Source organism: Macaca fascicularis, chromosome 1 (assembly GCF_037993035.2).
Source record: "Macaca fascicularis isolate 582-1 chromosome 1, T2T-MFA8v1.1".
Lineage (NCBI taxonomy): Eukaryota > Metazoa > Chordata > Mammalia > Primates > Cercopithecidae > Macaca > Macaca fascicularis.
Genome location: NC_088375.1, coordinates 226,198,012 through 226,220,789, shown reverse-complemented (window position 1 = coordinate 226,220,789; position 22,778 = coordinate 226,198,012). Strand labels below are relative to the sequence as shown.

The following is a 22,778-nucleotide window of genomic DNA, read 5'->3' as shown; positions in this document are numbered from 1 at the left end:
CAACATGATGGGTAAACTGTCCCTATGATTCAATTATCTCCACCTGGTCCTGACCTTGACATGTGGGGATTACTACAATTCAAGGTGACATTTGGTGTGGACACAGAGCCAAACCATATCAGGAGGACTTCCTATAATCATAGTTCACCACATCCAGCTAATTTGTAAAAATTTCACTAGAGCACTGCAGCCTTGACCTCCTGTGCTCAAGAGATCCTCCCACTTCAGTCTCACAAGTAGCTGAGACTACAAGTACATGCCACTGTGCCCAGATTCAAGACTGTTTTTGGTTGATTTGTATTTTTAGGAAGATACTCAGCAGAAACATGGTGCCACAGTCCCATAAATGGGAAAAATAGCAGGTATTTTTCATGTTAAAGAGGTTTCCTAAACTGTGGGGCTTCTAAGAGTCACTAATTCTGACTCTCTCAGACTGTACAGGCAGCATTTTCCACACATATTTGACTACTATTTTTGGTGAAATGTCCCCACTGACACCAGAGTAACATTCCATATATTGTAAATGTTGAGAAAGGTTATTTAGCATTCAATACTGCACAAAGCAGCCTGCCTTTTGACAATGATCCAAACTTCATTACAATTAAATTGTTATCAAGAGAAAGGATAATAAATAAATCTTTCCTTATATTGAAGTTATCATAATGTAATCTATATCTAACAGGGTTAACACATTCTGCTCCTTTCCCATGATTTAGGTGTGCGTATGCCCTAAACAAGCAATCTGTGGTAACTCTGAGAGAGTCTTCAGTCACTAAGAAATTCTTATTGCCTAATAGCTGAGTCTAAATCAAATATAAATACAGACAGTACTGTAACCCCCCACACACATCATTTAATCCTTACAGCAGATTTCTAACTGCTCTAAAACCTCCACTCTGATAAATTTATATCACACAAACACCGTCTCAGTTAATCTTCAACCAAGAAATTGTAGTTGTGAATACAAATTTGTCTGTATTAAGTTCTAACACTGACTTTTTTTTTTTTTTTTTTTTTGGTGGGGTGGGGGGAGAGGGCGGCTAGAGACAGGGTTTTGCTCTGCTGCACAGGCTGGAGTGCTATGATGTGAACGGGGCTTACTGCAGCCTTGCCCTCCTGAGCTCAAGAGATTCTCCTACCTCAGCCTCCTGAGTAGCTGGGACTACAGGCTCATCACACTCCCAGCTAATATTTTGCTGTTTTGTAGAGATAACAGTCTCACTATGTTGTCCAGGCTGGTCTCCACATTGCTCAAGCAATCCTCCTGTCTCAGCATCTCAAAGTGCTGGGATTACAGTCCTGAGCCACCGCGCTCAGCCCCACTGACATCTTTTGAAATTTAAAAAACTCCTATGTGGGAGAATGAAAATCTGGAACTTGATGTGAAGTTCAGAACAGTAACAGCATTCCTCAGTAAAATGATTGTTCCAGATTATGGACATAACACAGTGAAGTATTTTAATCTCTTTCTCAGAAAAACATAAAAATGGGCAGCTTTAATCTGCTAATTACATCTCATACGAAATTCATGTCACTCTTCAACAGTAAAAGCAACTCAAACAAAATGATTTCACCTAGGTTTTACTGGCTTCTGTAAGAAAAGTATCTTCTTTTTTTTGAGACAGGGTCTTACTATGTCACCCAGGCTAGAATGCAGTGATGCAATCATGGCTCACTATAGCCTTGACCTCCCAGACTCAAGCGATCCTCCTGCCTCAGCCTCCTGAGTAGCTGGGACTACAAGTGTGTGCCACCATGCCCAGCTAATTTGTAAGAATTTTTTTTAGAGACGGGGTCTCACTGTGTTGCCCAGGCTGGTCTTGAAGTCCTGGGCTCAAGCAATCCTTCTGTCTCGGCCTCCCAAAGTGGTGGGATTACACTGTGCCCAGTCTAAAAAAGGTGTTTTAATACACACAATACATCAAATGAAAAGGAAAGGCTTTGCTAGTATTCAGTAGGTTTTGACTCACTTGTTTCCCTGATCTCATCTAAAAGTTGAGTCTTTTTTTGAACAACACTATAAGCCAACAATACACTGGCATGACCATAATACATTTTCTGGAAAACCAAGCAGGTAAGATGACTTCTTCTATTATCGTTGATTAGAGAGCCTGAAGCTCAAATTTTTGGAAAAGGAAGTTAGAAGGAGCAATAAACCTCTGATCTTCAGGCTTTTTTTTTTTTTTTTTGGAGACAGAGACTCGCTCTGTCGCCCAGGCTGGAGTGCAGTGGCACGATCTTGGCTCACTGCAACCTCTGCCTCCTGAGTTCAAGCAATTCTCCTGTCTCAGCCTCCCAAGTAGCTGGGATTAGAGGTGCACACCACCGAGCCCAGCTAATTTTTGTATTTTTAGTAGAGACAGGGTTTCATCATGTTGGTCAGGCTGGTCTCGAACTCCTGACCACGGGTCATCCACCCGCCTCAGTCTCCCAACATGCTAGAATTGCAGGCGTGAGCCACCACGCCCAGCCTTCTAAAGGCCATTTTTAAAAAGTACCTCTCTAAAGTCTGGTCGATCCTGTCCCAAGGTAAAATTTTCTGTTTCCAAGAATCTTAAGGTTTACTTGGCTCCACCAAGCAGTCAATTCTGCAGGGTCACCACAGTCTAATATATGATTGAAGATTAAAAAGCAAGGATGAATTCAAAAGACAAAAAAATACTAAGCAGATGGTCAAGTTAGAGAACAAGCAGCATAGGAAAATAAGGAAAGAACTCATGAATGCATAAACCAGGACACAAGACCAAATTAAGGCAGACACAAGCAAGAAGTGGGTTTACTAACTGACCAAAAGTGGGTCACATGTTTACCAAATTAAGTTTCCTACTCTTCTGGATTCCAAGCCTTCCTTAAAGTGTACAAAGCGTATTTATTTCACCATAATGCTAAGATCACTGCCCCACTGCAAACACTGGCAAGACCCAAACGTAGCACTCCTTACCTCCTGGTCTGTAGACAACATCGTCTTCAGTGATGTAGGATGTTATCTCGCCGGTATCTGTCCTTTCATAACGGGACTTTTTTTTCGGTGGTTTCTTCTTGTTCTTCTTCGTGGACTCCTCTGCGGTGGCACTATTGTTGTCATTGTCCTCGTCTTCACTGTGATCACTCTCAGCGTAATTCTTGGCTCCTCCTTCCAAGGTACAGCTCCGGCGTGGCCTTGAATTCTCACTCTCTCTTGCTTTGTCTCTTTTCTCTCTCTCTCGGTCCCGGTCTCGGTCCCGGTCCTTCTCTTTCTCTTTGTCTTTGTCTTTGTCCGCTGTCATGATTCGCCACGTGCCTTCTTCTGTCCTCTCACGGCTAGGCCTCCGTGAAAGGTAGACAGTAAGCCTGGGCTTCAGTCTTCTGAATTTCTCACTCAATTCCAGGGAAAATCCAACCACTCCAACAACCCCAACGTTTCAAAAATGCTAGGAGAGAAAAAAGAATGGTTTTACTTTAACGTTTTTTCATATTTCTTTCCTAAAATAATGTTTTGTTAAATGAATCTCTTACTTATTCATGCTTTACACCTAAAAACTTCACACAAGCCACAGGAGAAAAATTAAGATAAGTGTTAAAATTTTAAATATGCAGTTTTCGGTCTCGGCAAATGGTTTGCGGTTTTCTACCACGCCAATAATAAAAACCGTCTGAATGCATCAGAGTAAACTATACTTCCTCTACCTTACATGTTTTCTCCTTCTGAAAGAAAAAGCAAAGAGGTACCCTGGTAGACAACATATAATGGGTATTATCATACAAAAGGAGCTTCATAACCCATAATATTAATTTAAAGAGAAAAGAATCTGTAGTAAAAATTATTTCCAGGCCAGGCACTGTGGCTCATGCCTGTAATCCCAGCACTTTGGGATGCCAAGCCAGAAGGACTGCTTGAAGTCAGGAATTCAAGACCAACCTTGGCAACAAAGTAAGATCCCATCTCCACCATAAAATAAAATATTTCCACCTGAAAAAAAGAGTACTAGTTTGTAGCGCTGTCAAAAATGTCTCAGGATCTCTCATAGGACACTATATTCTAAACATATTTTCTGGCTACTTCTACAAACTCCCAGAACTTCCTTCAAGAATAAAAATAATATTTAACTCAAATGAAAGTGAGAGCTTCAGAGCAAGATTTTTCCACCTTCAGCTACATTTTACACATCTTATCATCCTACTGTTTTCAGTTATGTTCCAAGGAAAATGATCTCTCTAAAGATGTATTACTGGCCAGGCGTGGTGACTCACACCCGTAATCCCAGCACTTTGGGAGGCCAAGGCAGGGGGATCACGTGAGGTCAGAAGTTCAAGACCAGCCTGGCCAACGTGGTGAAACCCCGTCTCCACCAAACACAAAAAAGTAGCTGGGCATGGTGGCACATGCCTATAGTCCCAGCTACTTGGGAGGCTGAGGTAGGAGAATCACTTGAACTTAGGAGGGAGAGGTTGTAGTGAGCCAAGACCACGCCACTGCACTCCAGTCTGAGAGACAGACTCCGTCTCAAAAAAGAAAGAAGGGGGGGGGGGGGGGAGGAGAGAGGGAGAGGGAGAGGGAGAGGGAGAGGGAGAGGGAGAGGGAGAGGGAGAGGGAGAGGGAGAGAGAGAGAGAGAGAAAATGTATTATCTCTGCCTTAACAAAACATAACAGCTTCCAGAAACAACCTTCCATCTTTAGGGACTATTAAGTGGTTTTTACAGTCTTCCAAATTTCTACTATAAATGGTATTCCTAATAAAGTCCTCCCCAAAAAGAAACCCAAGAAGAAAAATCCGAGATTTTTAAGAGTCTGCAATGGGAAAAGTGAATCCCAAACTCCAACCCAACACCGTTCTTACAGATATTTTATAGCAGGAAAAATTTTTTTCTTTATAAGTCAGTTTTAGAATAGACCTAACAATAAATTTATAAATAAATAATTTATCTTTTGTGTTTTTCTTATGATCTTCCCCAATACCCTATTATCTCAGTTATTCAACAAATCTTTACTAAATCCTATATGCCAGCTGTTAGAACTAAAACCACAATGGAGGAGAAAACTCATGGTCCTTGTTCTCAACGTTCAAATGCAACAAAAAGAGGCAACTGATAAATCTAAGAAGTTTCTGTTTCTCATGCACCTACAGCAAGAAAGGAAATAGTCCATACAAACAAACAAAAGATTGGTCCTCTTAACAACAACCATAAACAAATCAGTCTGCAGTTACATGCTTCAGATGCAGAAAACATTCTCTTTGGTCAGCCGGGCGCGGTGGTTCACGCCTGTAATCCCAGCACTCTGGGATGCTGAAGCGGGCGGATCACAAGGTCAGGAGATCGAGACCATCCTGGCTAACACGGTGAAACCCCTTCTCTACTAAAAATACAAAAAATTAGCCGGGCATGGTGGTGGGCACCTGTAGTCCCAGCTACTAGGGAGGCTGAGGCAGGAGAAGCGCTTGAACCCAGGCAGCAGAGGTTGCAATGAGCCGAGATTGCACCACTCGACTCCAGTCTGGGCGACAGAGAGAGACTCCATCTCAAAAGAAAAAGAAAAAGAAAAAGAAGGCCGGGCGCGGTGGCTCAAGCCTGTAATCCCAGCACTTTGGGAGGCTGAGACGGGCGGATCACGAGGTCAGGAGATCGAGACCATCCTGGCTAACACGGTGAAACCCCGTCTCTACTAAAAATACAAAAAAACTAGCCGGGCGAGGTGGCGGGCGCCTGTAGTCCCAGCTACTCGGGAGGCTGAGCCAGGAGAATGGCGTAAACCCAGGAGGCGGAGCTTGCAGTGAGCTGAGATCCGGCCACTGCACTCCAGCCTGGGCGACAGAGTGAGACTCCGTCTCAAAAAAAAAAAAAAAAAGAAAGAAAAAGAAAAGAAAATTCTCTTTGGTCATGCTAAAACCATAACAATTACCATATATTCTCTGCAGAGCTCTTAGGTCAAATCTCACATGGGAAAGACCTCCTCATAAGCCTCTCAAAATATCCTTAGACATTCAGCAAAATAGAAAGTATTAACAGTCTTCGGGAGACAGGTGATGAAGGAGCAATCATGCATCAGAAGTTACATTAGAAGAAGGAACGCATGTAGCACAAAACTAGATTACTTCCTTCTTATGTAAGACACATGCTTTCAAATAGGATTTCTATTTTCTAAACATATTTCAAGAAAAGGAAAAATTATTACTGCCTACAACATTTTGCCCAGATGAACCATCTGCTAAATGGATATTCATAAACCCCCAAGTCCTGGTAGGCTACTAGTGCTAGCAACTGAAAATACAGAGACGTACTACTTTCTCGACGAGTCTTAAGTTTAGAGCACGAACAAACCAATCACGAAAGAAAGAAAACTATCAGGCCGGGGGCAGTGGCTCATGCCTGTCATCCCAGAACTTTGGGAGGCCGAGGCGGGCAGACCACCTGAGGTCAGGAGTTCAAAGCCAGCCTGGCCAACATGGCAAAACTCTGTCTCTACTAAAAATACAAAAATTAACCGGGTGCGGTGGTGGGCGCCTGTAATCCCAGCTACTTGGGAGGCTGAGGCAGGAGAATCGTTTGAACCCAGGAAGTGGAGGCTGCAATGAACTGAGATCGTGCCATCGCATTCCAGCCTGGGAGACAGAGCGAGACTTCGTCTCAAAACAAAAATCAAACAACAACAACAAAAAATATCAGCTAACACCATTAGCTGTTAAAATGTCCCTCTTTGACCCTGAAAACCCATCAATGTCTACTGGGAGTCCAAAAAGAATGAAAAGCTTGGGCGGAAAACCCCTCCACTGCAATTGCAGTTTCGGACAGAAACACTTCTGATGACTTTAAGAAAAAAAATCATTCTCCCTGGGGTTAACAAGATAACTGCTCCAGAAAACTGTGTAGAAAACATTTTTTCAGTACTCAGAGAGAAAAAATAGTAAGTCCAAACTGTACATTCAACACTACTCACTACAAAATTATACACTGTTTCTATTTACAAAGAAAATAGAGTTGTTTCTGCCAAAAGTGAGCAAGAAAGTTAAAAATTCAAGAAACAATAAAGATGTCTATAAAATGAAATCCAGTATATGTGTATATTTATAAAATAAATGTTAAGTTATCTGAAAGTTGGATCTATTTACATATTACATTATCTGTATGTTATATTATTAATATATTAAATTATATGAATACCATATCATTTATATATTGATATATTTATATAACCAACTTTCAGATAAGTATGAACAATAAGCAAAAGTCAATCCAATTACCATTTATATTTGGCTCTAAAATACAGCTCAATGGGAATATATTTTTTTCCTCTGCGTTTAACATACAAATCATAATTCTTCTGAGCCTTAGTGTACAGTGATCAACACATACCAATGATGTGACAGCTAAAGAAAGGGACCCAGAGAGGAACCAGATGGCACTGAGAAGGAGAGCTGTCACTTCGATTTGCTAGAAATGATCTACAAAGTAGACAATACAACAACAGCATCTTTATTATAGCAACATGAGGTTTACAGAGCAAGTTCCTCATTTGATTCTTTCAACTCATGAAGTGAACTGGACAGAAGTTGTCATCCTCACTTTACAGTCTCCAGAACGCAGCCAGTGGGCATGAAGTAGGATGCCAGCGCAGCTGTCTCAAAGCTCAACCCTATCTGGCCTGCACAGGAACTCCTGCTGCCTGTGCTGCCAGGGTCTCCAGCTCTTCACAGGCACCAACTTCTCCTACACTCATCCATGCTGATGATTCACATAGACAGATTTAAGAAGCACACTCACTCTGCCCTCAAAGCTATTTTTCTCCAGTCAGAAAGCCAAAAACATTGAAAATATCTGTGTCAATCACTACCCAACCCAGTGAAACAGGAAACACATTATAACATACTTTAAATAAGAAAAGGAGGAAAAGCTAATCTAGAACACATTTCAGATTTACAACAAGCTTCAGCTACTCAGTGAACAAATGTCACTGAATGCCTATTATGTGCTACTTATTGCTCCAGGTGTTGGTAAACAGCAGAAAAATCAACACAAAACCCCTGCCCTTATCCTGAGCTTATGTGCTCAGCAGTGGAGAGAGACCATCAACAAAAGGCACCATACCTAATGAGAAGATCTTACGTGGGAAATCTAAGGGGGACAGACAGCATGGCAGGACTGCAATTTTAAACAAGATGTTCAGGGAAGCCCTCTCTGAAAGGGCTTTGACCCTGACTAGGTGCATTAGAGAGAAAGCCAAGGACACATGAAGGGAGGTGATTCCTCAAGAGGGGAAAGAAGTGCCAAGGTCCAGAAGCAGGAACCAGCCAGGCCCACTCAAGACACAGGAGGCCAGAGGGGCAGGAGTAGCACAAGAAGGGGGAGAGAGGTCAGAGATGAGTTCAGAGGTGAAGAGGCAGCGGGAGGAGGACCTGGATCCTGGCAGGCCTTGTGGGCCAGGAAAAGGTCTCTCTCTGGCTTTTACTCAAGTGAAATGAAGTTACTCGAATGACACTTCAGCAGGGATGTGAGTAGCAAAGAAAGGCATGATCTGACTTCTGTTTACCAGAGATCACTCTGGCCGCTGAGAACAACCTCAAGGGGCGCAGGGGGGCACAATCACCCAGGGAAGACAAGCAGCAGCTGGGAAGGGCTAGGGTAGTAGCAGCAGAGAAGGGGAAAAGTCTCATGTTTTACATGTTTTATAGATAAGAGTCAAATAAATATGATGTGCTGATAAACTTTTGAAGTGAGGGTGAGAGTGAGAGGGAAAAAAGAAAAAGGAATCTGGCCTGGACCGATGAAGCTGCTATTTGAGTTTCAAGGGGAGACCAGGAGTTTGGCTTTGAATGTGTTAAGCTTGAGAAGCCTAGAAAATCACGTAGAGTCTATGTCGGCAGAGGTCCAGGCTGGAGATAATAATTTAGTTTTTAAAGTCATGAGACTGAATGAGATCACCCAGGAAGTGAGTGCAATTTTTTGACAAAAATTTTAAAACTCATAAAAACATTTTTTGCTCACACTTGAGTGCAGAGGATATTCAAAATACACTTACGAGTTATACATTTCCAAAGGCAGTACCCTTAGGACTCTTTTTAGGTATATTCCTCTCAATCATTTCCTGATTAGAAGATTATACATCATCATTTCATCTTAAGTAAGAAAATGTGGGCAGTTGCCAAAGCCCAGATAATAGCAGCTTCACCTATTTAGTTGAAGGTCAGATTCCTTACAGTTTTTGGACCCTATGAGATTCCCCACTTAATCTAGGGGAAAGGATCAAAGCTTTCAAGAGTCAATATACAGAATTACTCTTCATTTAAGGTTACTTCAGCCTCCACAAACACCATCTTACCTCTTCAAAACGAAGCCAACACCACCCACAAACACCTCACACTACTTCTCAAAACCAATTCAGATAAAGCACGAAAATTTCAGTCATGCTCATGGTCCAAATCTGATTTAAGAGAACCACTTCCTGGCTGGGTACAGCTGCTCATGCCTATAATCCCAGCACTGTGGGATAACAAAGTGGGGAAATCATTTGAGGCAAGGAGGCAATCATTTGAGACCAGCCTGGGAAACACAGCAAGACCCCATCTTTACAAAAGAAAAATAAATTTAAAAATTAGCTATGCATGGTGGTGCAGACCTGTAGTCCTAGCTACTCCGGAGGCTGAGGTGGGAGGTGGGAGGATTGTTTGAGGCCAGGAGTTCAAGGCTATAATGAGCTGTGATCACCACCACTGCACTCTGGCCTAGGGGAGAGAGACCCTCTTAAAAAACAAAAAAAAAGAAAACCACTCCCTGTCAGTACTTAAGCTTAAGGAAGGGACCCAGGACAGAACTGGGGATACTGGACCGACAAGCCAAGATCCAAGTTCTTAGCACTGCTGCTTGCTTTACTGCCTTGGGTAAATCACTCTACCTGTCTGAGTGTGGTTTCATTGCTGTAAATGGGGACAATACCTATTTCACAATGCTGCTGGTGAGAATTACATAAGTATACTATATTTACATAAGTACATTTACATTGTACTTATAGATTGCAAAGTGCTTTACAAATGTAAAATATCAATAATATATATTTATTTCAGTCATGATTTATATCTACTATGGTAGATAATAAGCTATGGAAGATATAAAGGTAGCCAAAACAGCCCTATCCTCAAGAAACTTACTTGGGGGCGGGGGGTAAAAATCTATCCAGTTCCATGATTAAGAAACAAATCATGTAGAATTAACTACAAATGAAGAAAAAAATTAAAAATATCTCCTCTTGGGTCATGTAAAACTGACTTATCCATGGAAATCTGCCCCTCACTCCTGAGTTCCCAGTCCTCACGCTCTACTCATCTCCACTGCTCAAGCCAGGCTACTTGTTAGGATGCTTGACTTTTGACTAAATATATTGAGTGAAGTCCTCCAATTAATTCTTCCTCACTCAACCACAGTAAGACATATTTATATTTTTCAAATGCCCGACCACACTCTAGGCATTTTGCTTAGCACTTAGTCTACCAGACACATCCTGAACACCTCTGTAATGGACCCACTGCTCCAACTGAATCTTAGCTTACCTACTTCAAGCCATCATCATCCCTCACACAGATGAATACAATTGCTTTCTAACAGGTCTTTGTGACTACAAAACATTGTTTGCCTTTGCCTTCCTCCCAATCTGTTCTCCAGTGTGGCCAGCCAGCCAGCATATCTGACATCCCACCACTTTTTTTTTCAATAATAGCTCAATTGAGATATAATTCACATTCCATATGAATCACCATTTTAAGCATACAATTCAATGCCCACCATTCCTTTTCAAAGATTATGGGGCTGCCCCTTCACCTCTCCAGCCTCACCTCTCCCCTACTGCTTCCATTTTCACCCCTCCTGCACGCTCCTCCTGCTGCCTCAAGACACTCCTTCAGTCCCTAGAACCCAACTGCTGGGAATACTCTTCCCCGCCCCTTTGTCTGTGTACCTTCTACTGACCCTCAAGAGTCTCCAGTATTTCTGCTCTCCAACTCCAGGAGGCCTCCCAGACCTACCCACAGTCCAGCCTTCTCTTTGCCCCATGGATCCTGCCTGTAAAATGGCCCTCATTGATCCCACTACTGTTATCAGTTGTTAACTTACATCACTTCCCCACTAGCTGCAAAGTCCACAAAGGCAAGGATCATGTCTACCATGTCGTAGTCCATGAAGGAACTCCCATTCAAGCAATTTCCTCTCTGTAGCAAATTCAGGAGAGCATTTTCCTCGTTATTATTGGATTATTCAGTAACAGCTGACAGGGGCTGGCCACACACCCTCCTGGAAGTACTCTTTTCCTTTCATTCTAGACATGATCCTCTCCAGGGCCTATCTAACTGCTCCCTCCACTTCTTATGCTAGGCCAACCAGTGTAGGATTTATGTTGGGGCACTACTTCTTTTCTCATCCTCTACTTTCTACCTGGCCAATCTCATATACAATGCATTCACCGGCAATCAGATACCAGGACACACAGGAGGATCCACACATGCACAGGCCTACCGGATTTCCCCTTCAGCTTCAGATGCATGTGAAAACTGTCCACCTGGGGTCTCTTCTTGGATATCTCAAAGGTACCTCAACATGTCCAAACCAAAGGCATACTCTGCGTACACCACCATGCCTGGCTAATTTTTAAAATTTTTTCTAGAGACAGGGTCTCACTATGTTGCCCAGGCTAGTCTTAAAACTCCTGGGCTCAAGCAATCCTCCTGTCTCCCCTCTTTCATCCCTACATCCCATCATCAACAAATTCTCTTATTGTTACCTTATGAATTTCTCTCGAACTTGTACCTCCGAACACCTCCAACATCACAAATCTTAGTTCAATCTACTAGTATGGCTTTGCTGGACCACTTGAATCAGGTTCTTGATTAGTCTCTTCAAATCCACTCCTCTGAACTCCTACAATTATTTTCCTGTACTGCAGCCAGCGTGTTCCTTTAAAAAGGCTAATGACATTATGTCAATCCCCATTTTACAATACTTCAGGGACTCCTCACTTTGGTACATTACAAATCCACATCCTTAACATGATCTACAAGGTGCTTATCCTTTTTTGGCTTCATCTCACAGCACTGTCTTTCAGTCTACACCCAGTCACACAACACACCATACTCCTTCCTACCCAGATTCCTTTGCTCAGGTTCTTCGCACTCTTTTTTTTTTTTTTTTTAAGACGGAGTCTCACTCTGTCACCCAGGCTGGAGTGCAGTGGCCGGATCTCAGCTCACTGCAAGCTCCGCCTCCTGGGTTTACGCCATTCTCCTGGCTCAGCCTCCCGAGTAGCTGGGACTACAGGCGCCCGCCACCTCGCCCGGCTAGTTTTTTTTTTTTTTTTTTGTATTTTTAGTAGAGACGGGGTTTCACCGGGTTAGCCAGGATGGTCTCGATCTCCTGACCTCGTGATCCGCCCATCTCGGCCTCCCAAAGTGCTGGGATTACAGGCTTGAGCCACCGCGCCCGGCCCTTCGCACTCTTTGTAATGCTCTTCATCTGGCCTAGGTGCCTCCTACCCTTCCTTCAAGTCATAGCTCAACAACAATGTCCTGAGGATAGCTTTCTTGTCCAAAACAGGTTCAATTCCCTTCATAACATTTTCCACAACTGTAGTTTTACATTTACTTGTGTAATTCGGTTAGCTTCTATCTCCACCTCCCAGCTAGAAGTTCCATGAGGGACTGACTCTTGACTGTTTTTTGTCCTTTGCTGTATTTCCAATTCTTAACTCACTGCCTGGCACAGAAAGAAAAATAATAAATTACTTCTTCTTCCTTCCCACCCTCTCACACAAACGTTGGATCAGTATATAGGGCATTATGATGAGACTTTTATTTGGGAGAGAAAATATTTCATGAATAAATAACTGAAGAGATACTTGATTTGGTTCATAAACCATGAGTAGAATAAGGAGACGCAAAGAGAAGGAGAAAGACAGCCCAGGTGGGAGGAACTTCACTTAAGAGAGTGTTCAGTGAAATCGCAGTTACAGGGGAAAAAGAGCAGAGTACAAAGTAAATTTAAGTAGAGCAAGTGGAAGGGATAAGGGAACATCCCCAAAATAATAAAGCAGCTAACACTTACTGGGCACTTAACATGCACTAAGTACTTTACACATGTTAACTCATTTAATCTTCACTATAACAAAGGTGACAATGTAATTTATGATCCAAACTGGATACATTTGAGAGCGGAAAAAGACACAACAAATAACTACGCAGGAAAAACATATGAAAGCCAGGTTATATGATCATCCTAACTATACTCTTATTCAGTCAGTGCCACTGTTATGTATATCTTATCAATGCAACAGTAAGCACTGAGAGGTTGAGCAAGTTGACCAAACTCACACAACTATGTGTGAGGCCTAGGATATGAACCCAAGCAGCTGACTCCAGAGCCTACACGCTTAACCACAAAGCCATCCTGCCTTAAATGACACAGCCTTAAAAGCCAAGTTATCCAACAGATTAGGTTAAGTGAAAAAGGTGCTGCTGCAGGCTATTGAGATGAAAAGAGCAGTCTAGGAACATTCATCTTATCTGGCAGTAGGAGATGTTTTCCACCAAGAAGAGTTGTTAGTGTCGGCCAAACAAGCTTACTTTCAAATCCATGTTCTCTGAAAGCCTAAGTAAGGAACCGAAGCACCTCAAGTACTTTTGCCTGTGCCATTTCTGCATTTACTGTGTATCCAAAAAATGTGCTAGCATCCTCCTTTAGGAATACAAGGAGATTGGCCGGGCGCGGTGGCTCAAGCCTGTAATCCCAGCACTTTGGGAGGCCGAGACGGGCGGATCACGAGGTCAGGAGATCGAGACCATCCTGGCTAACACCGTGAAACCCCGTCTCTACTAAAAATACAAAAACTTAGCTGGGCGAGGTGGCGGGCGCCTGTAGTCCCAGCTACTCGGGAGGCTGAGGCAGGAGAATGGCGTGAACCCGGGAGGCGGAGCTTGCAGTGAGCTGAGATCCGGCCACTGCACTCCAGCCTGGGTGACAGAGCGAGACTCCGTCTCAAAAAAAAAAAAAAAAAAAAAAAAAAAGGAATACAAGGAGACAGTCCACGTGTGGAAGACCTACATGAACATCTTACTCTGCTGGTCCTGCCTCCAAGAGAAGCAGCTGCAGCCAGCATGCAGCGGAAAACCAGAGGCACCCTACAGCTGGGCGACTTGCTTCCAAAGGGAAATCAATTTTCCTTTCCTGTTGCCTTTCATATCAACATGCCTGGGAAAGAAGATGTAATGGCTTTTGCTCTGGAAAGGAAAATGTCACTCTAACACTTGTATTCACTGAATAAGAAGTAAGGCATTCTCATAAACAGTAACCTGATGCAGAGAATACTTCAAAATATGCCAGAGAATTGCGGATGAAGCTGCAAGATATCACGGAAATACGAAGTCAGCAGATCTGTAAACTCAGACAGAAATAAAACAGCTTTTTATCTGAAAGTTACGTGGTATTGAGAGTTTTTCCATGTTGTAAAGTTCTTCCACCTGACCAAAACCAACCACATAAGCAAATAGCTACATATACCCCTGCACAATTCTCTACCTCTGAGGTTAATGAATAAACTCTATCAACCCTGCTAAGAGTTTATATACTCATTCTCAGAATATACGGCTTATTTAAGGAACCTGAATAACTGCAATGGGATGCCCAGGTCAAATTCAAAGAGCAGCCTCTGTGGTATCAGAGAGAAGGCAGCACAGAATAAACCCTTTAATGAGGACTGGGTCTAATGCTGATAGCAGCACTTCCACATCTCCTTGAGCTTTGGGGGAAAAACTGAGAGAACTAAGATTAAAAGACACTAATAAATAAGGCTCCTCAATTTCTTCCAAAAAGACATACTAATGACAAAACACAAGACCGCTGCAAAGGGTGCAAAAGTACTCAGAACAGCAAAACTCAAGGCTACAATTAACAACCCAATTAAAACCAAGTAAGAAACAATATGTAATCTTTATTATCTGAAGCAAAAATTCCCAAAGATGAGGTGCCCCAGGAGGTTTCCAATAAAAATTTAAAATCCTGTCTGTCTTTAAAAAACACACAAACTCAGCCGGGGGTGGTGGCTCATGCCTGTAATCCCAGCATGTTCGGTGGGGGGCCGAGGCGGGAGGATCACCTGAGGTCAGGAATTTGAGACCAGCCTGGCCCACATGGCAAAACCCCATCTCTACTAAAAATACAAAAAAATCAGCTGGGCATGGTGGCACGTGCCTGTAATTCCAGCTACTTGGGAGGCTGCGGCCCAAGAATCGCTTGAACCTGAGAGGCAAAGGTTGCAGTGAGACAAGATGGCGCCACTGCACTCCAGCCTGGGCAACAGAGCACGACTCCATCTCAAAAAAAAAAAAAAAAAAAACCCACACAAACTCATTCATACAAGTAACTACTTTCATATACTTGTAAATGTGAAGCTTTTTCAATTATATACAGCTAGCTCGTACACTGCCAACAGTTGTGTCTTTTATACTCAGCAGGTTAGGGAAATGCACTGCTCACTCTAAATTTGGGAACAGATAATTTTTTATTATGGGGGGCTATCCCGTGCATTATAGGATATTTAGCAGCATTCCTGGCCTCAACCCATATAGATTCCAACAGCGCAATTTTGTAGTTCTCACCGGGGCAGATTCCACTGCCCCAATGAGAACTATAAAAATATCTCCAGATACTGCCACATATCCCCTGGGGAGCAAATGTGACCACAGTTGAGAACCACTGCTTTAAACAAGTTATTTGTCTACTGCAGAGATTTCAAAGGGTTAAGCATCTGTGTTGCTTCATGCGAAATTATGCTTCATTAATATGCAATCCATAAAACACCATCACAAAAACTACAGTCTGCCATGTTCTCTGTTCTCTGAAATAAACTAGACAAATTCAAAGTATTACTTGAAACAGTAATTCCACAGATGTTTGAGGGTGAATTAGGAGAACATAAGCAAGTATCCTGAAAATTCTGTTGTTTACTAGCAAGTCCTGAAGCTTGCTAGGAACAATATTACTCATCGGTGACCTGCTCTGGTCTTGGGGCCAAGTGGAAGCTTCCGCTGTCACACAACTAAAGACAAAACCTGGTGTCCACAAATGCCAAGGGCAAGGGAAGCCAAATGCTGATGAAACCACATCCCTGATCTGAAAGGGGAAAAGAATTCCTAAACTCACTTACCCAAAGCATGGCTGTAAACAGAAAACCAAGTGGAAAAGAAAAATGCAAAAAACAAGCAAAAGGGTAAATAAAGTGTGGTATACATTCACACAATAAAATATCCAGCAATAAGAAATGAGGATACATGTTACAATATGGGTGAACCTTGAAAACACTATGCTAAATGAAAAGAGCCAGTCACAAAAGATTAGACATTGTATGATTCCACTTGTAATAAATGTACAGAAAAGACAAATCCATAGGGACAGAAAGCAGATTACCTGTTGCCTAGGGTTGCAAGGGGTAAATACAGAGTGACTGCTATGGTTATGGAGCAGATTCTGGGAATGATGAAAATGTCCTAAAATTGATTGTGGTGATAGTTGCCAGTATCTGTGAATATTCTAAAATGCATTGAAGTGTCTGTGTGTGTGCGTGTGTTTTTAAGACAGGGTCTCACTCTGTCACCCAGGCTGGAGTGCAGTGGCGTGATCACGGCTCACTACAGCCTTGACCTACCGGGCTCAAGTAATCTCCCCCACCTCGGCCTCTCCAGCAGCTGGGACTATAGGAGTATGCCACCACACCCGGCTAATTTTTTTGTATTTTGCAGAGATGGGGTTTCACTGTGTTGCCCAGGCTGGCTTCAAATTCCTGGGCTCAAGCAATCTGCTTGCCTTGCCCTCCAATAATCCACCCACCACCTTGGCCTCCAAAATGCTGGGATTACAGGCATAAGCCACCATGCCCAGCCAATTGTACATTTTAAACAGGTAAATTATATGACATGTGAATTATATCTCAACAAAGCTATTTTAAAAACACACACACAACAGCAGCAGCAGCATTACAAACTAACAAGAAAAAGCTCGGGCTTCACTACAGCCAAACAAAGGTGCATCTGGCTATGAAATTCACAAGGATGAGCTTTACCTCTGCAACCGAGAAAAACCACCTTTTAAAGCTGTAAAAACATAGTCAATTAAACAAGTAGACAGAGTTTTATTTCACGTAATGCTGAGAATGAAAGAGAGCCTCCTTCTTTGGACCACGGTAATCTTTAATATACAGGAATTCTTGGTCAGGCTTACCATCTCTGTATAGCGTGTTCAAAAGTAGATTAAGTTGGACAGCATTTCTTTCAGTTTGCAAAGCCCTAAGATTCTAAGTAATTTGCAACCGTGGCACATAAGCTCTCAGCGTGTGATGAAAGGAAACGACAAGGTGAATTTTACATTTAACTTAATACAATTATACTTCACACCTATAGGAAAAAATCAAAAGCATTCAAAATGCACTTCTAATCCATAGGTACAAATTATATCAAGGGAAAAATGGAACCACAAAACTCATCGGAGCCATTCTTTTAAAACTTAGAATCTCCAAGTCTAAGATAAAAGGCAAAGTAGCTCTGACTAAAAAACAGAAGTCTCAGTCAAAATTCAATTTGTTGTTTTCTATGTCTGAGCCATTCTAACTGGGTATGATTCTAGGTTGACCAAATGTATTAACCCTGCCATCTCTGTTAACCTGATGTCATTCAAAGAGAAAAGCAGAAGAGCCACTAGAACAATTCAATTCAGATGCCAGCAACTAGTAACTAACCAGGGAGGGCAGGAGAAGTCCCAGGGCCTAGAACATAATGCTAAAATGCAGTTATAACACTGATCATCAAATAAATATCGATCTCCAGAGGAGATTCTGTCAATTCCTCCATTATTTCAGCAAATGTTTACTGAGGTCATACTAGGTGGCCTAGGAGCTATGTCTAGAACACACACAATCTCTAACCTCAGAGAGATTACAATCTAGTGGGGGACAGAGCAGACAATAAACAAACAAGTAGATTTCTACAGACACAGTCTGTAAGTTGGCCATAAGATGTGCTATAGAAAAAAAAACAAAGCTGGGCAATGGGCATGGAGAGGTCATCAATTTAAGGTAATCACTGGCAAGAGATCATTGGACCTAACAGAAAGTAAGGTACAAGTTACACGGTTAAAGTCGGGGAAAGCATTCTGGGCAGAGAAAAGCAAGCGCAAAGCTCTGACTCAGGCAGAAGCATACCTGGCATGTCCAAGCAACAGCAAAGGGACATGGTGGCTGAAGCAGTGAGGGCAAGAAGAGTTGGAGATGGAGAGACAGCTCAGTACTTACTCAAATAAGGGAAAAGTCATGGTAGAGTTTTGCATAGAGAAGTTACAATCTGAGGTACATTTTAACGGACTCCCTCTGGCTCCTCTATGATTAGGAAACAACTCAGGCAAGGTCATAGTAGTGAAGGTGTTCAGCAGTGATCACGTTCTAGCCCTCAGAAACAGCTGACAGAGTGCATGTGGTGTGAGAAAAAAGGAGAGCCAAGGAAGACAATATGGTTTAAATCCAAGCAACTACAGTCATTTACTGACATGCAAAGAGAACAAAAACTGGGAATTCTGTTGGAATGTATTAAGATGTATGTGTTGAGTGGTCAGAAAGCTCTGGGCTAGACCTAAATCTAGGAGTCCTCAAAGCACAAGTACTAATAACCATGGAGCTGGATGGTATCAAAACAAATTACTAGGGATGAAATATTCAAGATGGCAAAGAATGCTTTCCAGTGAATATTATGGACAGGCCAAAAACGTTCTGTGAACTGCCAATGAAGTTGCAATGGTAGAATGATGGAAAGACTGTACATGACCATGCTCTGAAAACCCTGAGCTGAAAACAATACACTCTTTCATTCACAGAGAAGCCCTCCACATATGTAACAGTTGCCTATGGACAAATTCTGTATTAATGATGTTACCAAATGCTGCATTTAATAAAATCCAGGCTGCTGTAGTCCTTCCCGGTTGGTTTCCACGCTAGAAGACACATAGGATGGGAACACCTCCCCCTGCTGTTTCACAGGGAAATACACCAGCTGTCCAAATGACTTTTGCCAGGCCCTTCTGGGCTAATGAATTAACGAAGGAAAAACTATTTGAAAGATTTTCACCTTGTAAATTAATTTTAAAAAGAGTTATCAGATTTAAAAATTAACTTTCTTAACATTTTTGAGGGCCTAAATTAAAATTTTTAATGTCCATGTGAAAAGAGAAAAAGAAAACATGTAGTGACTAATTATATGAAGTTAAAACAAAAGTTCAACTCCAGAAAAAATGCAATTTAATGGGTTCGCTAGTGATGTTTAGTTGGTACCACAATTTGAATCTGAAATAATTCAAATAGAGCAACATTTATATGCCTCAGGAAGGCACACTGCTTTAAAATCATTGATATGAAAAGGTATAACTGGATCCAATATCTGTTAGCATTATCATGAGAAATGTATGATTACATTTGTAAGAGAAAGAAAGGGGAAAGCTGCTAGATTTAGAAAAAAACATTTCAGCCGGGCGTGGTGGCTCATCCCTAAAATTCTATCTAGCACTTTGCGAGGCTGAGGCAGGAAGATCACTACAGGCTAGGAGTTTGAGACAAGTGTGGGCAACATAGCGAGCTCCCATCTCCACAAAAAATAAATAATAATTTTTAAAAAGAAAAAAAAGAATAATCTCACTCTGGAAATATATTTTTTGCTTGTTTTTTTGAGTTAGGGTTTCCCTTTGTCACCCAGGCTTGGATGCTGAGGCATGATCGTGGCTCACTGCAGCCTCGACGTCCTAGGCTCAAGCAATCCTCCCACCTTTACCTCCAGAGTAGCTGGGACTACAGGTACGTATCACCACACCTGGCTGTTTCCTTAATTTTTGTAGAGAAGGGATCTTGCTAGGTTTCGCAGGCTAGTCTCAAACTCCTGAGCTCAAGCAATCCTCACACCACGGCCTCCCAAAATCCTGGGGCTACAGGTGTGAGCCACCATGCTCAGCCTGCAAATCTAATTTAAAGAGATGAAATTATCAAATTCTGGCTAATGATAGGAAAGATGTTTCTAGCAACTAGAGAAAATGCAGTATTATTCCATCACTTTCTATCTACTCCCATGCAAACAAATTTCTTCACTACAAGTGGAAAAAGGAAAGTATGAAAAAGCATAGAATGGCACATACCTTCCAAAACGTCACTTAAAATTACCACTGCAGGTGTCAACAATAACGTCTACGGTTATTCAGCCTCAGATATACTTGGCTTCTGGACTCAATCAATATGTCAATCCTATTGTAACTTCACAGTTTACAGTGTCTCCTTACACTGTTGTTACAGCAACAGCAACAACAACAAAAAAAAACTCAAGAATACGCCAGCATCCTTGTATCAGATGTTTACAACCAACCAAACAAAAGTCTTTAATACTATTTGCTCAGGGTAAAATACCATTTCTATCTGCAAAACAAACAAACAAAGTCCTTGAAATATTTAATCAGCAGTAATTAGAATTAGAGGACAGAATGACTAGAATCAGATGGAAGGAAGAAAAGGTTTTCGTTTCTACCCTCCTGATAAGGAAAACAGCCATACATTCAAGAATAAAATAATCTTTATCATTTAGAGGAGTCCAATTTATTTATTTATTTATTTATTTATTTTGAGACGGAGTTTCACTCTCGTCACCCAGGCAGTTCAATGACACAATCTCGGCTCACTGCAACCTCCGCCTCCCAGGTTCAAGCAATTCTCCTGCCTCAGTCTATCGAGTAGCTGGGATTACAGACGCCCGCCACCACACCCAGCTAATTTTTGTATTTTTAGTACAGACGGGCTTCACCATGTTGGCCAGGCTGGTCTAGAACTCCTGACCTCAGGTGATCCGCCCTCCTCGGCCTCCCAAAGTGCTGGGATTACAGGCGTGAGCCACTGCGCCCGGCCAGGAGCTTAATTTATTACAACAAGCTCTCAAGGATGATATAATGATCCCACATCACAGATAATATACTCCAGTTCTGTTTAGCATGTAACATATATTCTAATAAAAATTCATACCCCCTGACAATGCCTACCTGGGAATAAAAGAGAGAATGTCTTCAAGTCTACGTCATGGGTTTTCAACATAAATATGATTCCCCTCTAAAGCAAGCATCTGTCAAAGATCTTGGAAAGAAGGTCATTACTGAGAAAAGTATTTGTTTGTGAAATAAACAAAGGGCTCCAAAAGAGAAGTGCCAAAATAAGAAAAAGTTAAGTATCATGTTTCTTTAAAAAATGGAGTGAAAAAGTTTAATGCGATAATATCTTTTGGCTGGCGTAGTGGTTTGTGCCTATAGTCCCAGCACTTTGGGAGCCAAGGCAGGTAGATCACTTGAGCCCAGGAGTTTGAATCATGGCCAAATCCCATCTCTACAAAACCTACACAAATTAGCTGGGCATGGTGGCAAAGGCTTATAATCCCAGCTACTCGAAAGGCTGAGGTAGGAGGCTCACTTGAGCCCGGGAGGTTGAGACTACAGTGAGCCATAATCGCACCACTGCACTCCACCCTGGGCAACAGAATAAGAACTATCTCAAAAATAAATATTTTCATATTAAAAGATTTTCAAATTATTAAATTTTTAATATTTATTCTTTGGTCTTATTATTCAGCTCCCATTTATAACAAAACATACCCAAATTAAATCTATAGCAAATTTAAAATGCAAGCTTTCATTAAATAATATGTGCAAAGTTGCAGGTTTTTCTATAGATCAATGGCCTAAGAGAGGCCTCATCTTGACATTTATAAATTATTAACACAGCCCTGTTAAATATCACTAGGCTAAAAGGGAGCCTTTGATTTACGGACCTGGACATTATCATCATCAGAAGGAAAATAATACATACTTCTTTTTCAGGATTTTAAAAAAACAAAAAAACAGCTATGTCCTCAGAGATTTACCAAATAAGTTATCTTAAATATGAAAACAACTGAATAGGATCACACAAACAATAACTGTGATAACACCAAGCAGTACTGAAGGAGGTAGAGACTCCATTTCTTCCGCAAGTCAGCGGATCTCCCAACAAGACCACCTCCCAACAAGACCAGCCTCCCAACTAGTCTTGTGTTGGCAAGGCTTAATGAATATCACACAGCTATTTCTTTCTAAGCTTCCATCTCATATAGTGTAACTCATGGACTCAATCAATATGTCAATCCTATTGTAACTTCACAGTTTACAGTGTCTCCTTACACTGTTGTTACAGCAACAGCAGCAACAACAACAACAACAACAAAAACTCAAGAATATGCCAGCATCCTTGTATCAGATGCTTACAACCAACCAACCAAACAAAAATCTTTAATACTATTTGCTCAGGGTAAAATACCAATTCTGTCTGCAAAACAAACAAACAAAGCTCTTGAAATATTTAATCAGCAGTAATTAGAATTGGAGGACAGAACGTAAAATAAAGACAGTAGAGCAACTGATAGATTAAATAAGGTCTGTATTCCACCAACTGTTTAAAATCAAGTTCCCCAATGTTGACTTGACAAACCTCCTCAATTTTGTTGTCAAGGAAAAATACTCATTTCATACTCCATTTTACATACTCATACTTCATTTTACAAGCAAAGTAATCATTTCATACTCCACAACCATAAAAATATCAGAAGCTCAGTTTGGTGCCCAATGTAAGCATATACTGAAGAACTCTAGTCTCTAGTGACCCTTCAGATCACCTGGAAAATGCAAGCAAGGCAATATACACTACCAGAAAACATAAATCCCAAAAGCAACTGACA

The 22,778-nt window shown here is 41.7% G+C and overlaps 1 protein-coding gene across 19 annotated transcripts in view; it reads right to left on the bottom strand.

Moving 5' to 3' along the window:
• The window catches only part of RERE (arginine-glutamic acid dipeptide repeats), a 468,002-nt gene that overhangs the window by 296,586 nt on the left and 148,638 nt on the right, over positions 1-22,778 (bottom strand). For all 19 annotated transcript variants that reach the window (XR_012426448.1, XM_065534721.1, XM_065534714.1 and 16 more), the window contains one exon: positions 2,942-3,410. Coding sequence is in view for 18 of the 19 variants with exons in the window: in XM_065534721.1 (XP_065390793.1) it covers positions 2,942-3,266 (325 nt within the window). In the remaining variant the exon portion in view is untranslated. The remainder of the gene's footprint in view (positions 1-2,941; positions 3,411-22,778) is intronic.